At 42.2% G+C, this 19548-nt stretch overlaps 1 protein-coding gene across 1 annotated transcript in view; it reads right to left on the bottom strand.

Moving 5' to 3' along the window:
- The window catches only part of LOC148505427 (fibrillin-2-like), a 191059-nt gene that overhangs the window by 12081 nt on the left and 159430 nt on the right, over positions 1 to 19548 (bottom strand). Inside the window, exons 29-50 of the mRNA XM_088448376.1 lie at positions 19100 to 19222; positions 17474 to 17599; positions 17159 to 17284; positions 16949 to 17071; positions 16387 to 16509; positions 16001 to 16126; positions 15623 to 15745; positions 15194 to 15316; positions 14934 to 15095; positions 14771 to 14839; positions 14498 to 14623; positions 13460 to 13585; positions 11158 to 11307; positions 5660 to 5731; positions 5446 to 5571; positions 4947 to 5072; positions 4718 to 4843; positions 4514 to 4630; positions 4000 to 4128; positions 1736 to 1855; positions 1190 to 1315; positions 262 to 414 (exon numbers count right to left, since the gene is read on the bottom strand). Of these exons, the coding sequence (XP_088304502.1) occupies positions 262 to 414; positions 1190 to 1315; positions 1736 to 1855; positions 4000 to 4128; positions 4514 to 4630; positions 4718 to 4843; positions 4947 to 5072; positions 5446 to 5571; positions 5660 to 5731; positions 11158 to 11307; positions 13460 to 13585; positions 14498 to 14623; positions 14771 to 14839; positions 14934 to 15095; positions 15194 to 15316; positions 15623 to 15745; positions 16001 to 16126; positions 16387 to 16509; positions 16949 to 17071; positions 17159 to 17284; positions 17474 to 17599; positions 19100 to 19222 (2721 nt within the window). The remainder of the gene's footprint in view (positions 1 to 261; positions 415 to 1189; positions 1316 to 1735; positions 1856 to 3999; positions 4129 to 4513; positions 4631 to 4717; positions 4844 to 4946; positions 5073 to 5445; positions 5572 to 5659; positions 5732 to 11157; positions 11308 to 13459; positions 13586 to 14497; positions 14624 to 14770; positions 14840 to 14933; positions 15096 to 15193; positions 15317 to 15622; positions 15746 to 16000; positions 16127 to 16386; positions 16510 to 16948; positions 17072 to 17158; positions 17285 to 17473; positions 17600 to 19099; positions 19223 to 19548) is intronic.

Below are 19548 nucleotides of genomic sequence, written 5' to 3'. Positions count from 1 at the left end.
AATTCAATCTTAATGTAATATGTACTGTATGCCTTACTGGAAATATAACTCCTACATAAAATCACACTGTCAAATGAATTTGTGTCATTAAATCATCACATCATTTTATACCTTTTATGTTCCTTATAATATATAAGAATATGTATACTTTCTACATCATAATAATACTTTTTAAGAGCAGACTATGAATGGAATTATGACTTGAACAATTTGAATTATGTTTCTCTAGTCTAAGTATTTTCTGTATTCTCCAGGGCTTACAGTTTCCTTCCTGTGGGCACAGCTCACACGGATCCCCCCAGCCCTCGCCGGGCATCATGCTGCAACAACATCTCGCTTTTGTAGTGTTGAAGGCTTTAGGAACAGAGCATTTTCCATTATCAAATCGGGTAAAGCAGAAGCTTTGACGGGTATCTGGTAAGAAATACAAATATACAGATGCTTGACTGTTAGCTCTTCATGAAGTCATGCTGTTGTATGAACACTACGCATTGTGAATGGTTTAATATTTTCCAAGTGCCCTGTATCTGTAACTGACCAGCATTGACTAAAAGCAACCTATCAATACTGCTCAATAGCTGTATTCTATATACAATGTTTATGAGAAAAATGGATTATGTAAAGATGTCCCTAATTTAAATAGTGCATCCGATGTATTTTATTTACTATTGGAACCATTAGCATTCTCACACTAACATTAACAGCACATTGGGACACCCCTAGGTCTTCTCAGATACTGATACATCATGGGAGACTATGGATGAGCCAGAACATCTGTGGGTGTAGAGCTAAATTAATGTGACTGCCTGTATCAGGCTTAAAATGGATCTCACCCAAATCCCACATTTTGGAAGTGACCCTGTAAAACACTGTGTCTGACTTTTTATGGGATTGTGGTCCCAGTTACAAATGCACAAGGAGGAAATAGTAGTAGTAACATCACTTGTCCAACCTACTGCCACTCACTGACCACCAATAGATTCAACTTTTACATATTTTTTTTGAGAAAATACCATAAGCTTCAGCCTCATGCAAGTGAGGGGACATGGGACTTCCTTTATTACATGGGTTAATAATATTGTATATTTGAATGCTTTTTTCCATTGGTAGAAAGTGGTTTCCCATCCAAATGCACCGAGAAGATGGAAAAGGAGTCCCCATGATATTATAGACCAAGGCCAGCACTCACCAAAGCAACGGCGACCATTATCCGATAGGACAAAGCCGGGTGGGCACACGCACTGGAAGCTGCCGGGAGTATTAGTGCAGGTTCCAAATAGGCAAATGTTCGGTTCATCATCACATTCATTAATATCTGTAAAAAACAGAGACTTCATAAGAAAGGGTACAGACCTTTAGAGAGCTCATTTGTCTGTCCTGTATACAGATTGATATACAAAATATATATATATATGTTTTCCAAGGCACCAGAAAGAAAATAGGTTTAATAACTGGGAAGATGTAAAATAAGGGAACAGTCTAAAACTAAAAACTATCCCAATTTTCTAGTAAATTAAGGGAAATATACACAAGGCAATGTGCAATTGCCCATCTGGATTATTACTGCTGTATACTGACAAATGCAGTTACACAACAAAATATTACTTTCAAAAGTCATTAGTTAATATACTGAACTGTAAATGTAATTTCTGGGGAAGTATAAATACACACACGACACTGGCGTCACACATGCACACACACAAGCACACACATAAGATCTTATAATTGTGCTCACCTATGCAGTTGTCATTCTGCACTGCATATCCTGGAGGACAGATGCAGCGGAAGGATCCCTCCAGATTATGACATGTTCCGGGAGAGCAGGTCCCAGGCAGGCTAATGCACTCATTAATATCTGGAGAACAAATCAAATGAGCCTCATAGTTGGCAACAACGTCCACAACACGCTCCAATTAATTGAACTGTCTTACAAATGCTGCACACTGATATAGTACAAAGAAATAATAATAAAAAAAAAATCTTAGTTTTACAGTTCTGCTGGAAGGTGTTCAACAGGAATCGGTATGATTTACCGCCGGACCCATGCCCGGCGGTTGGAATCCCGACAGCGGCATCCCAGCAGAGGAGGAAATCCCGATTGTCCTAAGGTAGGTATTGACTAACCTATTTCTACCCCCTAACCCTAACCCTCCATTAGGGGTGCCTAACCCTAACCTTCCCCCCCAGTGCCTAACCCTAATCCCCCTCTAAGTGCCTAACGATAACCCACCCTTCCCCTAGCCTAAACCTAACCTCCCGGGGGGGGTGCCTGACCCTAAGTCCCCCCCAGGAACCCTAAACCTAACCATCCCCCCCGCAGCTATCCGCGCTCGGCGTCTGGTGTCCCTTCGATCGGGATGCCAGGTGTAGGGATACCGGCGTATGTCTAATGACAGGCATCAGCATATTGATGTCTGTCTTTAGACCCATATGACAGTTGGGAAGCCGGCTGTCGGGATTAGGTCCGCCAGCTTGCCGACTGCATGCCGTTCAACATACTGCTTACTTACTTGTTTAGCTCTGTGTCCTACACCTACAGATGAAGCCATTATTATGCTTGTTTTGTTAAGGAAGATTTCTAAAGTGATCATTGTTTCACATGTGAAATTGTCTATTTTACAAATACAACCTGTATCTTATTTATTCATCAGTTAGATAAACCAGAGTGTATGTAACAAATACATTTTTAGCTGCCTTTCATTATGCAAGCTACTGGGCATATATAGACCTTTGTCCACACACTGAGCAGCCCTGTTACAATATTATTGAGTTTGAAGTTGAACAAATACAGCTTAGACCAATGAAGTCAGTAGAAAAACTGGATTGATGGGAGCCAAGGGTGAAGACAGAGGACTGCACATCTGGCCCCCTGCACGAAATTGGAGAAATCTCAGTGCCAGAGCTAAACAACGGTTATGCTGTATATAGTGATTATATTTATAGATACTTTTTGCTCAGTATGACAGCTTTTACATTTGTAAATTAATTGTGTAGTGTGTGTAACAAATAATGAATCTAGGGATCAAATGAATAACAAACTGTGGGTGGAAAATCTGATCGGAGGGTGTTCAGTTCCCTTAAATAATCCTAAATTGCTCATTCTCTGTAACCTAGGTACAAATTGGTATGTGTGTTAGTGAACTGTTTGTTTTCTTGGTAAATGAATGAAATCAGTGGCAAACACAGAACTTCTAGAGTGGGGTTTCCAAATGCTTGATTATAGAGCGATTGTGGCCAGTCCATGAAGAAGACATAATTAGCACTTATCCAGCTTTAATATACAAAGTGTATTGTGTGTCATAATTCCAGCATATACAGGACCAGCGATCACAGTATGCTATTAGATGCGGCAGTAGGTCATCCTGCCTGAGCTGAATGTTCTTATTTCACATGTGGGCACCATTCCAGGGCATTGGAGCAAGTCCGGGAGTCTGGGGAAGCAGCAGAAGAACCTAGCACTTCCCAGGACATATATGTACATATTGGTCTCGTTATGCACTGGATATTGTATTATTATAATATTAATACTTAACCATATTGATTATCTATAGCAGTTCACCCCTAACAGTGCATGCTTTCTAGATCTCCTAATTGGTCAATGGGTGATTATTACTGGCTGATACATGTTAAAAGATCCACAGGTAGTGCTAATTATTTCATTTGTGATACTGAGAAGAACATGCACCACTAGTAAAATTCTATTATATTACTAAATCTATTGTGGTCATGGTGTGGGCTGAGGAGGGGAGTTTCCAGGCAACCGGACAACCGGACTTCCCCCCTCTCCCCGCATGTGAATACTAACACAATGCGAATATTCCTTTTGAGTTTTAATTGTTAATGAACCTAAAGAAAAAAGAAAACACTGATGACGACTCTATTAAACACTGCTCACAGATGCAATATGTCCTATGCTTACAAAGGGACTGTATGTGACTTGTTTGCAAAAAAAAAGTTCAATGTAATAACCCAGATGACAAATTGAGCACATGCACTTACCCACACAATTCTTGCCATCAGGAGTGATCTCATAGCCTTCATGACAGAGGCATTGGAAGGAGCCCACATTGTTGATGCACTGACCATTTCTACAAACTTGTCCAACCAGGGAAGAGCACTCATCTATGTCTGTGTGGTAAGAGGACAGTAACAGTAATGGCTTAAATAAACTGTGCACACAATTACTAATGGTCTCTGCTGCCATCTTCTGGTGAAGATAATTACTCATTTTACTCCTAATGAAATTTAAATTAAACCAAGTGAATAAGTATTTTTATATTCTAAATGCAATGTTCAAATATTTACTGAAATCCTGGCATGTCATAAAATAATAGGTGTAAAATACTTACAACACAAATATTTGTACACACCATTTTATATGAAAAAATGGGTTCGGAGTCTGTTTTACTGTCTCACCATAAATTCAATGAAGAGTACAAATCATATGCAATATATTTATATTAAATGGGCAGCATACATTATTTTAGTGCATACTGTTCCAGCATTGTCTTACCCATGCAGTCATTGTTGTGGGTGAGTTCAAAGCCAGGGAAGCAGAGACAGTTATATGAGCCAACAGTGTTCTTGCAGGTACCATTGCCACAAGGCTGACGATCGCATTCATCGATATCTAACAGATGGCAGTAACACAAAGTTAGTATAATCAATATGTAGGCAGTGCATCATTTCCTATCTACAGAGAGGTGCAGTCACTCACCCATGCACATGGTTTGGTCTGCACTTGCTTTGAACCCATTGTGACAGATACAGATGTAGCTTCCGATTGTGTCCATACATGTTCCATGGCTGCAGACATTGGGGATCTCATTGCATTCATTACGGCCTACAGAAAACACCACATAAAAGATAAATGTACACCCAACACTAGCAGGTCCAGCTGATATGGTGTCAGTAAACATTTCATGTATTCATAGATGTGTACTTACCAACACAGGCACCGCTTGGAGACAGCTTGTATCCACTGGAGCATTCACAGCGGTATGAGCCCGGGATATTAATACAGTCGGCATTAATCTGGCACAGGTTCTCTCCACTGCTGCACTCATCAATGTCTGCCAACATAATAACACATAGAAATGTATAACATAACATCCCCTTCTAACTATATAGCATAAACACATAAAGATATAGGTAAAATAAAAACAATGGTAAAGAACAGTAATAAAATACTTAAAATAACATTTTTGAAAAGGAAAAACTATTTAAAAAAATAAATATCTGTGATATGTGTAAGTGTAGATTGCGTGTAGTAATACATATAGGTGCAGATGTGTAAATATTTAAAGTGATATGAAGCTTGATTGTATTGCAGGTATACTTGTGTTTATTCTTTTAGTTATGAAGCATTTATCTTGAAAGAAAAGTAATGTTTTCTGGTGTTTACGGTGTAATTTTTCTAAGAAAAAAGGCAGTGAGCTAGCAAACCTTCACAGATGAGGAGGATGTTGTTGTAGCTGAATCCCATTGGGCATTCACAACGGAAGCTTCCAATCTGGTTGATGCAGACTCCATTGGTGCAAATGGCTGGAATTTCACTGCATTCATCAATATCTGTGCAATCAAATCAAAGTTGTAGATCAGTTGCTACTCTACCACCAAATGAGCTAAATATTATTTCTGAAAAAAAGAGTTTTCATACCCATAGGTTTGCCAGTTCGGATGTCAATGATAAAGCCAGGTGCTTGATTCCCACAGAGAACTTGGTATTCAGCTAGATGGACACAAAAAGGATTTCACACTGTAAATGTTATGAGTGCACAACACTAACAAGCCTTTTAGGCTATCGCTGTGAGGATTATTAGGATATGTGTATGGCTTGCCAATGGTAAAGTCTGTGGAAAATGTCAGTAATTAAGCAAGTAATGTAATCATTACATAGAAAATTGCATAAAAACATCATTATAAGCATACTTGCCTACTTTTGAAAAAGCATTTCAGGGAGATTGTGAAAGCAGCACCTATGAGCGCGTGTTACCGTGGGCGTGTACTGATAAATCTGAGAGCCGTGTCCTAAACCTGACTTACATCCAAATGTAAACCAGCCTAAAAGCTATTAGTAAGATCTGTTTGTTGATGAAAACACACTAATACTTTTCAGAAATTCATAGGGATCATTGTGCCTTATAATAACCAATGCAAGGAAATGACACTAATGATCCCATTGGAATGTATATATCTCTGTTTTTTAATATAACAGCTTCATAATGGGGGTAAGGATGAAATGAGGGAGAATGCTAGACTCTTCAGGGAGACAGGGAGATTGCTACTATTTCAGGGAGTCTCCCTGACAATGAGGGAGAGTTGGCAAGTATGATTATAAGTAAAGTAACAAACAGATTGTATTTCATTATTAACAATAAAAGTTTAGAATGTTGATGTATAGGAAATATTAAATGAAAATAAGCATGGGAAATACATACTTACTACAGACTTAACATCAACAAATAGTTATCTTAACTGCAGTGACGTGCGGTGAGGTAATTGGCTGGGGAGGCACATATTTATAAAAACACAGTTTTTATATCAAAACTCTGGAGCATGACAGGTACCTGTAGTATGATAGGGGAGGGAGTATGACAGGGGAGGCACTGCCTACCCTGACTGCACTTCCCTGCTTAACTGAGGCTTGTAATGGTCTATGCTAGGCCTAGTGGTTATTGGAAATTGGTGAACACTCTTACCCTGACATACCAGAAGGATAAACCATCTCCAGCAGAAACTAATATATACTGAGGCCATCTTCTACCATCTAGACTGGGACCGGATAAAAGGACACCCAGGCAAATCACTCAGTGCTGCATAAATAGGAGACGTAGAGAGGGCCAACGATGGACCAGACCTTCTATAAGACGTTAATATCGGACACCAGCTTAACGAGATGACCTTACATTTATCATTTACATCACTGCTGGATGCCACTAAAGTGGGACATTTCAACACAAATAACGAAATGATTTGTTACATTGACAAATGGATTAAAGACCCGTCTATAACACTAATGCCCACTTCTCAGCATTAGTGGTCTAGGTGACTAAAAAAAGACATTTTGTATATTTAGAACATTATCCATACTCATTTAACACTAAGGAGGATCATTCTAACTAAACTCTCTTCTACCTGTAGGTGTGGTATGATATGTCAGCATGTAGGTATAAGAGAGTTTAGTTTGAATGATGAGTACGGATAACGTCTAAATATACAAACATGACACCATAATGTCAACTGAATGTTGACAGATGTCATGTTGACACAGACATAATGTTAACATTTTCAAAATGTTGAAATTGTGAATGTCAACAGTAACAATATTGACACTGATATACTTAGCCTAAAACGATCCCTTACCCTAATTGCAGTCTAACCTAACCACACCCTAACCGTAATTGTAGCCTAACCCTAACTCTAATTGCATGTGTCTACATTGTGACTGTCCATATTCATAATGTCGACATTTTGAAAATGAGATGTTGGCATTCTGAACATGTCAACAATATGGTGTCGACATTTTGACTGAAACCCATAACAATAATATATAGTGAAATAAGAATAGAGGGTGGAGGATAATCTAATTCTTTCTATAGAACCAGACATAGGAACTGCTGTACCTGTACCCAGGGGCATGCGCCCGGCGTCTATTCTCCGGCGGTGACCGGGTCACCGCACATTTCTCCACCCGCAGGACACTGCGACCCGCAGGTGAAGACGGCACCCGCAGGCTGTGAGGGAGCGTGCATTGGCATTGTGCGTTTACACTGGACGATATGAATGATTTGTTGTTCCGATGAGGTGGAATCGGCCAAATCACTTAAGATATTGTCTAGTGTGTACCCAGCTGAATCCCAGCCTCCCTCCCACAGCCTAAGCTTAACCCTTCCCCCTGCAGCCTAACCTTAACCCTTCCTCCTGCAGCCCAACCCTAACCCTCCCACCCGCAGCCTAACCTTACCACTCCCCCCAGCAGCCTAATCTCTTCTCTTCTACCTGTAGGTGTGGTATGATATGTCAGCATGTAGGTATAAGAGAGTTTAGTTTGAATGATGAGTACGGATAACGTCTAAATATACAAACATGACACCATAATGTCAACTGAATGTTGACAGATGTCATGTTGACACAGACATAATGTTAACATTTTCAAAATGTTGAAATTGTGAATGTCAACAGTAACAATATTGACACTGATATACTTAGCCTAAAACGATCCCTTACCCTAATTGCAGTCTAACCTAACCACACCCTAACCGTAATTGTAGCCTAACCCTAACTCTAATTGCATGTGTCTACATTGTGACTGTCCATATTCATAATGTCGACATTTTGAAAATGAGATGTTGGCATTCTGAACATGTCAACAATATGGTGTCGACATTTTGACTGAAACCCATAACAATAATATATAGTGAAATAAGAATAGAGGGTGGAGGATAATCTAATTCTTTCTATAGAACCAGACATAGGAACTGCTGTACCTGTACCCAGGGGCATGCGCCCGGCGTCTATTCTCCGGCGGTGACCGGGTCACCGCACATTTCTCCACCCGCAGGACACTGCGACCCGCAGGTGAAGACGGCACCCGCAGGCTGTGAGGGCAGGGCGCTTTTTGCCCTCCTTCTGGAGGACAGGGTGCTTTTTGCCCTCCAGAAGGAGGGCAGGGCGCCGCGCCCCGCTAAAGCAGCCTAGTGGGAACGCTATATATATACTGTGTTTGTGTAAATATATAAATATATATATATCTATATAATATATTTTAAGGTGTCCTATGTGTTTGTGTTACTTCTATATCATGCACACTGACATTTATGTAGGTTGCACATGTAGTAATTAGTTATTTAGAGGTGCTTATGCTATTTATAGAAAATGTGTGTCTATAGAGAGATCCGTCTGTCTATAGCAAACAAATAGTGCGCTAATTCTGATCCTGACAAAATGTGAAAATGGAACAGGTTCCAGAATTGATTGTTTTTGGTGTGAACAACTCTCCTTCCGTTGAAACTACCGTATCAGTCCTAGGACCAAAGAATTTTGTGGCTGGCATCTCTCCAAGTAATTTAGCCGAATCCACTAGCGTCACAGGAACGTCACTGCTCCAAGCGCGGCCTGGTGTTGTGACGCTGACGTGTTTGCCCACAGAAGCCTGGTGTATTGTTGGTGGTGTCTCTGGTTGTCTAACCCTAACCCCTTATCTTCCCCCTAACCCACCTTTCCCGCAGCCTAACCCTATCCCTTCCCCCCCACAGCCTAACCCTGATCATTCCGCCCGCAGCCTAACCCTCTTCCCCGCAGCCTAACCCTTATCCTTCCCCCCCCGCAGCCTAACCGTGATCCTTCCACCTTCAGCCTAACCCTTATCCTTCCCCCTTACAGGCTAACCCTGATCCTTCCGCCCGCAGCCTAACCCTAACCCTCTTCCCCGCAGCCTAAAGTGGGTACACATTAGACAATATTTACCCAACACAATCTCGTAAGCAATGGGACCCAGCGGGGGTGCCGGCATCGGTAAGTGCATACACACTTGCCGATGCTTGCAGCGACGGAGCAACGGCAGGGGGTAGCGGAGGCCATGCTGCATTCGGCACCATAGCATCGCTAGCAACATCCTCAGATCTTTCTGCATGTACAAAAGATCTGAGAATGCGACGGATGACCAGCGGGAGCGTGCATTGGCATTGTGCGTTTACACTGGACGATATGAATGATTTGTTGTTCCGATGAGGTGGAATCGGCCAAATCACTTAAGATATTGTCTAGTGTGTACCCAGCTGAATCCCAGCCTCCCTCCCACAGCCTAAGCTTAACCCTTCCCCCTGCAGCCTAACCTTAACCCTTCCTCCTGCAGCCCAACCCTAACCCTCCCACCCGCAGCCTAACCTTACCACTCCCCCCAGCAGCCTAATCTTAACCCTCCCCCCCATACCCTCCCCCCAGCAGCCTAACCTTAACCATCACCCTTGCAGGCTAACCCTAACTTTCCCCCTAGTGCCTAACCTTAACCCTCCCCCCCTGCAGCCTAACCGTAACCCTCCCCCCGCAGCCTAACCTTAACCCTACCCCTGCAGCCTAACCGTAACCCCCCCACAGCCTAACCTTAACCCTCCCCCCTGCAGCCTAACCCTAACTTTCCCCCTAGTGCCTAACCTTAAAACTATCCCTCCCCCTAAACCTAACACCGTCGGGATTGTGGCGGTATTATGAGTGCCGGTGTCATGACCCCCGGGATGTCAACTACATCCACGCTGTATGAATTTACTATACTAGTTGTATTTTCAACTGCCAATATTGGTACGCATGCCGTATTTCAGTGTTTTATGATTGCAATAAATTATTTTACTCTTTGATACACAATGTGGCGTCCCCGTCTTGTGCTTTGGTTTTAGAATATATAATAGTTGCGTCCAACTGAGGATCAGGCTGTATGAGGAGGAATCCCACCCCTCTTGATAGTACCTGCCCCTTCATCAGACCACGCCCCAATTAGGGCTGCTTCCAGAAATTTCCCGGGCTGGTTTTCCATCCCAATCCGCCCCTGCCTGTACCCCCTCATTGACTGTACCAGTAGCACCCATGTATGGAGTCAGATGAATAAATGCAAAACAATGTATTTTTGTGTTCTGTTTTTTTTTCTATCAATCCTGTTTTATTGCCTCTAAGTTTGAAATACATGTCTTGTTAACACTAACCCAGTCAGTTCATTATTGCCGTGGTTCCCAAACTTCTTCGAATCACGGCACCCTAGAGTATCAGCATTTTTCCACGGCACCCCTTGGCCAAAAGTTTCTTATTGAGAAATTCAGCAAAATTAAATGAAGTAAATTGTGCTTCTATGTCACCCTTAGGTTCAGTTGTGGTGGGTGACAGGGCTGCACTTCTTTTTGTCCACATAGTTTTTGATTGGCAGTCATTAGCACTGGTTTTGCCTATCACACTGACTAAAAATAATTTTATTTGGTACTTGACCACCCTACTAAGGCACCCCTGCAAGTGCCTTGAGGCACCCCAGGGTGCCACAGCACCCAGTTTGGGAACCACTGCATTATTGTATTACAGGTACCACAAATATTGCAGCACAAGATGGCTACACTGCACACACACTGTAAGAAGACAGCACTTGGGGAATATACATTTTCATGGAATACTTACGGCTAGCCGTGACAGGACATGGCTCACACGGTTTGTTCCAAGCTTTGCCAATGTTGTAGGAGCAGCAACACATTTTCTTTGTCATGTTGATTGATAGCTCGTTCTCACATGTGTCATTGTAGTTACGATAACACACGCTCTTCCTCATGTCTGCAGAGGAGGGGAAGGTGACAAATCAGTAGTGGCTAACCAATATCCAATCAGAGCTTTGAAAGATCTCAACTTTCAGAAAAGGCATTCTGGTTGGCTATTTACTGCTCCTCACTTTATCCAGGCTGTGAAAAAGTGCAGCGTATTAAAAATGATAACCGTGCAAGTCTTTCTATGTTATGTATGACACATGTGGGAGGTATACTGTATATATGTTTGCACAGAGCTGATTGTATGGTATTGCTGATGGGGTTCGGTGTCCACATTATGAGTGTCGACATGACATAATGACCGCATCCCTTGCTGATTGTATGGTAGTGCTGATTGTATGGTAATGCTGAAGGTATGGTAGTGCGGATTGTATGGTAATGCTGAAGGTATGGTTGTGCTGATTGCATGGTAATGCTAATTGTATGGTAATGCTGATTGTATGGTATTGCTGATTGTATGGTACAGCTGATTGTATGGTAGTGCTGATCGTATGGTAATGCTGATTGCAAGGTAGTGCTGATTGCAAAGTAGTGCTGATTGTATGGTACAGCTGATTGTATGGTAGTGCTGACTGTATGGTAGTGCTGATTGTATGGTAGTGCTGACTGTATGGTAGTTGCTGATTGTATGGTACAGCTGATTGTATGGTAGTGCTGATTGTATGGTAGTGCTGATTGTATGGTAGTGCTGATTGCATGGTAGTGCTGATTGTATGTTACAGCTGACTGTATGGTAGTACTGATTGTAGGGTATAGCTGATTGTATGGTAGTGCCGATTTATTTGTGCCTGTATGCCCTTACAGTATTGCACTTGTATGATATCCTTTTTCAATATCAAGGGGCTGCAAATGCTAGAACTGCATAGCTTAAAATACCAGCTCAAGTTGTGCACATACAGAGTGCAGCAAACATAACACAGGGCAAATGCACTTGCGTAAACCTCTAAATTGCCCACATAGACCTAAACATATGCATGGTAGACTAGGTAAAAATGGCCTGATTCTGAGGTGGCCGCGGCTGTGTCTCTAAGTGGCCACTCGTCTGTGACTTCATGCAAAAGCCACTACAAATCTCTTCCCTGGTGTACATCTGTGTGTATAAATGTGCAAGGACTGAGACACCCAATTGAAAGCATCTATAGACGCAGTAATACCGCTTGGTGCGACATTAGATGCCGCCATCAATCGCACCATCTGAACTTGCACCAGCTCTCTGGCAGGTGCTGTTTATCATCTGAGTATGGCCTTCAGTGTGAATGGTGAAGTATCTGTGTATGCAACCACTTTAGTGACATGCCTGTGACACTCCCATAATGCGCCCATAAAATGGACGATCTCTGTGCATCTGCTTAGCCATCTCCCAGTCACCGCCCAGGAACACACAGCACTTTTCCAAGACACTTCTGATACTGTGCATTTTAATCACAACTGCGTCTTTGTGTGTACACACTGGGCATGAATCAGAGATGTATGTTCAACTGACGATGAGCGCACATCTCCCATGGTTAGGGGTCTGCGTCTGCACAGGAACCATTCTGTGCATGTGCTGAATGAGTTCTGCAATCTCGCTCGCAGACCCCCCAAGCCCCAGCATGATTGACATACGGCGGCGTTTGGGGGCGGAGCAGGTACGTGCCTAGTCATCGTTTCCATAAACGGGTGTGTCGACTCCGTTTTTCAGAAGGGACGAGGACAGAGTCTGTGTCAGCAGATACAGATTCCTGGCCTTTTACGTGACCAGCACCCGGTCAGGCTGTGGGAAGCTTCAGTTCCCTCAGCCTGACCAAAGAAGCAACCATTGCGACTATCGGTTGCAATGGTTGTGATGGTGATCCCAGCCTGCAATGTCGGTGGCAGTGCTGGGATTGCAAATGCAGCAAGGAGGTGTCTGACACATCCTTCTGCATTTGCATCTGAGATGGACGGATCTGCACAGCCACTTGTGCGCAAATCCATCTATCTCTGAATCAGGCCCACTGTGTAATACAAGCTTTTAGGGACTTACACACATGTGCAGTAGCACCTGAGCGGCAACACTGATTGCACACCCCTATTTATGGCTCTGCCATTAACATTGGTATTGCATGCAACTCTGAATCAGGCCCAAAATTTGCAAGCATCACAGATAAAGCCAGCACAGAGGAAGCATGACCCATACATACCCATACAGTTGTTTCCTCCGTTGATTTGCATATACTCTGGTGGGCAAACACAGGTGTAGTTCCCTAATGTATTGTAGCAAGTACCAGGACCACATATGCCAATGTGAGCAGTACACTCATCAATGTCTGGAAATAAACAGAGTAAGTGTTAATTGCATTCAGAGTTTTACAATGTGAAATTGCCAGGGCAAATTTAAATAGTACAGGTTGAGTCTCCCATATCCAAATATTCTGAAATACGGAATATTCCGAAATACGGAATAATTTTGGCATGACTGAGATAATAAAACCTTTGATTTTTGATGGTTCAATGTACACGAACTTTGTCTAAGGCACAAATTATTAAAAATATGGTATAAAATTACATTCAGGCTGTGTGTATAGGGTGTAAATGAAACATAAATTTATTTCATGTATGTACACAAACTTTGCTTGAGCCACAAAATGATTGAAAATATTGTATAAAATGAGCTGCAGGCTATGTTTATAAGGTGTATATAACACATAAATGCATTCTGTGTGTATATTGGGGTCCCATTCCCAAGATATTTCATTATGGTATGCAATTATTCCAAAATACGGAATATTCCGTTATCCAAAATATTATATAATATTATATATTTTTCTTCTAGTTCTCTTTACTTAAGAGTTTCGTGCCCTAGGCTGTGTCGTTCCTAGATATCACACACAACACATCCTTAGTGTGCAGAGATAAAATTATGAAAACAGAAATAAATATCCTTTAAAGATCACATATAATTGATTACTCTTATAACTTGTACTATTCTTCTGCTGTCTGTTCATGTATTAGACCTTAAAGATAAGTTTGTCCAGTGGGTCCTTGGCCATAAGTTGCCTTTCCATTCTAAACTTCAAGCATTCCTTTGTCTCTTCCCTTTGTCTCTTCCCTGCACAGACTGCTATCATAAACATTTCATGAATGTTTCTTTTAATGGATTACATTAACCCAAGTCCTCCAGTAGCAAGTGTTCAGCCATTAAAATATAGATCAAGCAGCTTGGTTGTTTGTTTGTTTACCTTCACAGATGCGGGTGTCCTCATTCAGATAGTAACCAAGTGGGCACTCACACTGGAAGCTCCCAAAGGTGTTCACACAGTTTCCACCTTGGCACAGACCGGGTAGTTCCTGGCACTCATCAATATCTTTTAATAGAAAACAAAAGCAAATGTATTCTGTATGGCTAAGGAAGAGTTTGGTGTCACCTAACAGAAATAGTCAAAATGTGTGGATTTACCCTATTCCAATAATACTATACAGCATACTAAATTTGTTGTACTCACTGTCCATACCTTCTAAAATAACAGTTATGGGATTTGGTCTGAATCCCTCTCCTCCTGGACACAGGGTCTTATATTCGGCTGAAAAAGAAGGCAGAAGATATATTTGTCACATCATAATCTATTGATCTTTCTAAAGATGTTGATACCAACATAAAGCTTTTTCCCAACTTACTGGAGTTGGCCAGGGGGCAGCTTTCACAAGGGTTGCCCCAAGCACGTCCCAAGGAGCAGCAGCAGGACGCCCTTGTAACTCCAACTCCAATCTCAGCGCTACAAGCAAGACCAGCATCTCCCCTCGTCAGAGTTTCCAAGTAGCAGTTTCCAACTCGCGTATCTGCACATTGAAAGAGAGAGTACATGTTCAGTTGAGGTATCTATAGTATCCCATTATATAACTGATCGGTTTGATTGAGTGCTGTATCTTTAACTTACCAACACAGCCCACACCAGTGGGATTCAGCTCAAAGTCCTGTGGGCAGTTACACAAATAGCTTCCTGGTGTGTTAACACACAGTCCATTGATACAGTTCACTGGGTCTGCACACTCGTTCACATCTGGGGAACAGACACATAGGAATAAACTAAAGAGCCAACAAAAAACTAATGTTCATATATCTTTTTTTTTAGTGTTCCATGAGCTACTCTGTACATTTATTATCCTACCTAAGGATCCCTCTCTTCATTTTACTAGTCACGGGCTATGATCTCAGGAATATTTTGATGTGTATAAAATTAACATTTATGTTTTTAAATTAACTATTAAAATGCACCAATCATCTCTATTGTTTATTTCTTGTCTCACGTCACTAAACAACCTATTCCTAATGGTTGATATTTGTGTTGATGGCTTTATCATCTCACCAGTGCAGTTTCCTCCACTCCTATCCAGCTCATAACCATCGTCGCAGACGCAGCGGAACATTCCAGGCAGATTCTGGCAAGTTCCAAAGACACAAATATTCTGGAACGTACATTCATCGATATCTGAAAGGTGGGTTTACCAGAGATACATGTCAATGTACAGATAAAGGAGAAGGACGAAATAAGGTACATAAAAGAACATTTATTCCATATGTATAATTAGTCAGTTTATCCCATATGGTGACACTGCATGTTTAAGTTGTATACACTTTGGAGGATTATATTTCATTTGTTGCCAAAAGCCATTTGCTGTTATAGTGATAAAATGTATAGCTCCCTGTACACATCATATCTTAGATCTGTATGAGCACCACATACCTTGACAAGCCTTGCTGTCCTCTGTAGGAGTAAATCCCATCTCACATTCGCAGCGGTATCCCCCGGGGGCATTTAAGCAGTGACCGTTTTCACACAGATTAACATTGTCTGCGCACTCATCAACATCTATGAGAAATGGAAGGTGACCGAACACTAAAATTAATAGACAATAGGAAAATGATAACCGGAGGTACGGGGGAGTGATTGTAACTGTGGGAATTAGCTATGATTATTCTGTGGTAAAAGACGTGAATCCATGTAGAGGCAAGAACTTAATAGCTATAAAAGTACAATGACACCTTAATCGCTCTGGTCCAGCACTCAGACATTTAAGACGCATTCATGATCAAAGTGAATATTTCTTGTTCCAAAATCTATTACTGTACCTGAGCAAGTGAAGCCATCCCCATTGAATCCCTCATTGCATGTGCACCGGTATGAGCCAGGGGTGTTAACACAATTGGCATTAACATTGCAATTATGATCTTCAGTGGAGCACTCGTCAAGATCTATAGAAATGCCATAAGGTAGAGAGGTTAATGGCTGCAGTAGAACAGTTGGCAAGAACAAGGTGAAACCTAATATAAACAGCGAAATAGTAATAAATTGCAATGATAGATACTTGCCATCATGACCCACAGCTAATAGTGATTTTTTTTTTACACATGAGAACCATATGGCAAACTGATGAAACCATCCATTGCAAAAAGAATCTGCTTTATGCCAGGAATGAGTGATGGCCATAAAGCAGAATCCTTGAATGAGAAATTCATAGTACTCATTAGTCAGGGTGCTAAGTACATAATGGACACCCTGGTTGTAAGTAGACATGCAGAATGCACTAAGCGCTTTCTGTAATGTTTTTGCACTAGTCCTATTATCTCAAATAACCTTATTCACAACTGTTAAATATTGTATCATGTAGCAGAAGCAAATAGTGTCACCTACCAATACATTTAAGTCCATCTCCGACCCAGCCTGTTCGGCATTTGCATTTAAAACTTCCAGGAACATTAACGCAAGATGCATGGACATCACAGTTGTGTGCCCCTACTTCACATTCGTCAATATCTAGCGAATATAAAAATGTGTACAACAGTAAGTAGTGGGCAAGATTAGTTTTTATGTGCCAGATCAGCTACTGAGCTCCACATTTACCTGTGCATCCTGTGTTACCCTTCTTCACAAAGTAACCCAGCTGACAGTGGCAGATGAAGGAGCCTTTGGTATTCTCACACTCTCCGTGTAGGCAGATATGGGGGTTCAGGTCACACTCGTTGACATCTAGAAAAAGAGAAGAGGAGATATTAATAATGAGGACTCTAAACTATGAAATAATTACAAATATGTAAGCAAGAGACTTGTCATTTAGCAAGTTTCACAGTTATGGCATAATGAATATTTACACAAGGCAGTAGAAATAAACTCCTGAGAGTTCAGCACAATGATAGATGTTTGGGAAGACCACCTTACCTATACATGTCTTCATATCCAGAGAGGCCATGAAGCCATCGAAGCACAAGCAACGGTATTCTCCAGGGATGTTGGTACATTGTCCTCCATCACAGATGTCTGGGTTGTCCTCACATTCATCAATATCTGGAAGTGTAAAGGACACATGGTAACCTTACTTTATCTAACATCAGTGAGTACTGTTAATAAAACAAACAGCTTATATTTTGTATAACATGCACTGGCAAAGGCAGATGCCATTTACATAGTAATGCATACAAAAAAAAGCCAAACAGCTAAGAAGTCACTAGATGGCAGAAAGGTGCAAACATTGGACAAAGGGCCTGATTCATTACTGATCGCAACTGCGATTACGCACACAATTGACCGATTGCTGCGTACTGCGCTTGCGTATGCATCACTGCGATGCATACGCAAGCGCAGTACACAACAATCGCCCGTTTGCGTGCACAAACCAGCCACTGTGATCGGGACTGTGATCGCAATGTCTACAAAGACCCATCGCAGAGTGATTGACAGGAAGTGTCGTCTGTGGGAGGTGACAGGGGGGTCAGTGGAACGGACACGTGCCAGGGCGTTTGAACGCTGGTGCAGGGGCGTGCATAAATTATCCACTGCGATGCCATACGCCAGTACTTATTGGGCCTGATTCAGACCCAGTTGCAAGCGCTGTGCACTCGCAACCGGGTCGATGGTGGGCCAGTGCGCATGCACACAACGGAGCCGGCTCCGTTGTGCGCTTGCGCAAGACCCGGATAGTGACGTACTCTCCGTCGCTCTGGGTCTCGCAACAAAGGGGGCGAGCTGTCGATGTTGAGTGACAGCACGCCCCCTTTGGTGGGTGAGCCGGGGGAGTGACTGCCCAAACGGAGGCTTTCCCATGTGAACGCCTCCATTCGGGGGCGGCCCCACTGACATCACGAGTGATGTCAGTGGGAGAGATTTTGGCTCTGTTAGAGCCGAAATCTCTCTGGGGCTTGCGGCAACAAGACCCTACCACAAGGGTCTCGTCGCAAGCCCGATGGTCGCAATGGTCTTGACCATCTCGACCATCATCATGGCCGCTCGCTATTGCTGTGGGTGGTCACAGACAGCTATGCGAGCGGCCAGGAGGCCGTTCTAAAAGAAAAAAGTCCGGCCCTGATTCAGAGCAAGCGCTCTGTCAGAGCGACCGGCTCTGAATCAGGGCCATAGTGTGAGAGGAAGTTAGCAATTTCTGAGTAAGGTCAGAGCTTGTACAAGTGTGCATGAGGCTGTCATGGTACTTGATGTTACCGATAGTTTTGCAGTCTTGCTAAACATTACAGATGTGTGTAAGGTAAAGTTGGCGTCCTTACGTTATGCTGCAGCAGCATAGCAATCACAATGGATTAGCATACTATCGCAGTGAGACTACGTGCGTAATCGCTAATGCAGTCACAGTTGTGTTCTGTAATGAATCAGGCCCAAAGTCCATAAAAAGCTCCAAACTCATTTAACTGTTCATAAAGCCCAAAACTATTAACATTCTTAGCAAAAAACCCATGTAAATAAATAAAAAAGAGCACATACCCAACTGTTATTTTGCAAACTTTAACCATGCCATTCTGGAACTACCAATAATACATTGCCTGTTATCATTCTTACCTGCACAGGATCGCTTGTCTGGCATAAGGGCATACCCCTCACTACAGCTGCATTCGTAGCTGCCTTCTGAGTTGGTACACTGGGTATCGCATCCTCCATTCATGATTGTGCACTCATCAATATCTGCATTATAGGTAAACAGTAACACTGGTTAAAGGCTTGTCCCTTATACAGAAATAGCACATACACAGAATAGTCAGTTTTTCACCGTAATTGCCCAGGGTCAATATCTCAGGTTTGGAAGAATCCCAAAAGGGGTAGCCTATCCCAGAAGTAACTTCATAACCCATGCCAACATATGTCCTATGCCACATATGTAAGCGCTTTAGAGAGGGGCTCATTGCGATCAGGGGAAAAAGTTTAATAAACAGTGAGGTTGTTTTTATGCCTAAAAAACATAAGGAGAACATTTAATCTGTTCCAAATGTATTAGCGTACTCTACATCTGA

This window comes from Taudactylus pleione, unplaced genomic scaffold (assembly GCF_031769625.1).
Source record: "Taudactylus pleione unplaced genomic scaffold, aTauple2 ptg000454l, whole genome shotgun sequence".
Taxonomy (NCBI): domain Eukaryota; kingdom Metazoa; phylum Chordata; class Amphibia; order Anura; family Myobatrachidae; genus Taudactylus; species Taudactylus pleione.
The sequence above is the reverse complement of the archived record's forward strand: the minus strand, read 5'-3'. Positions and strand labels throughout refer to the sequence as shown.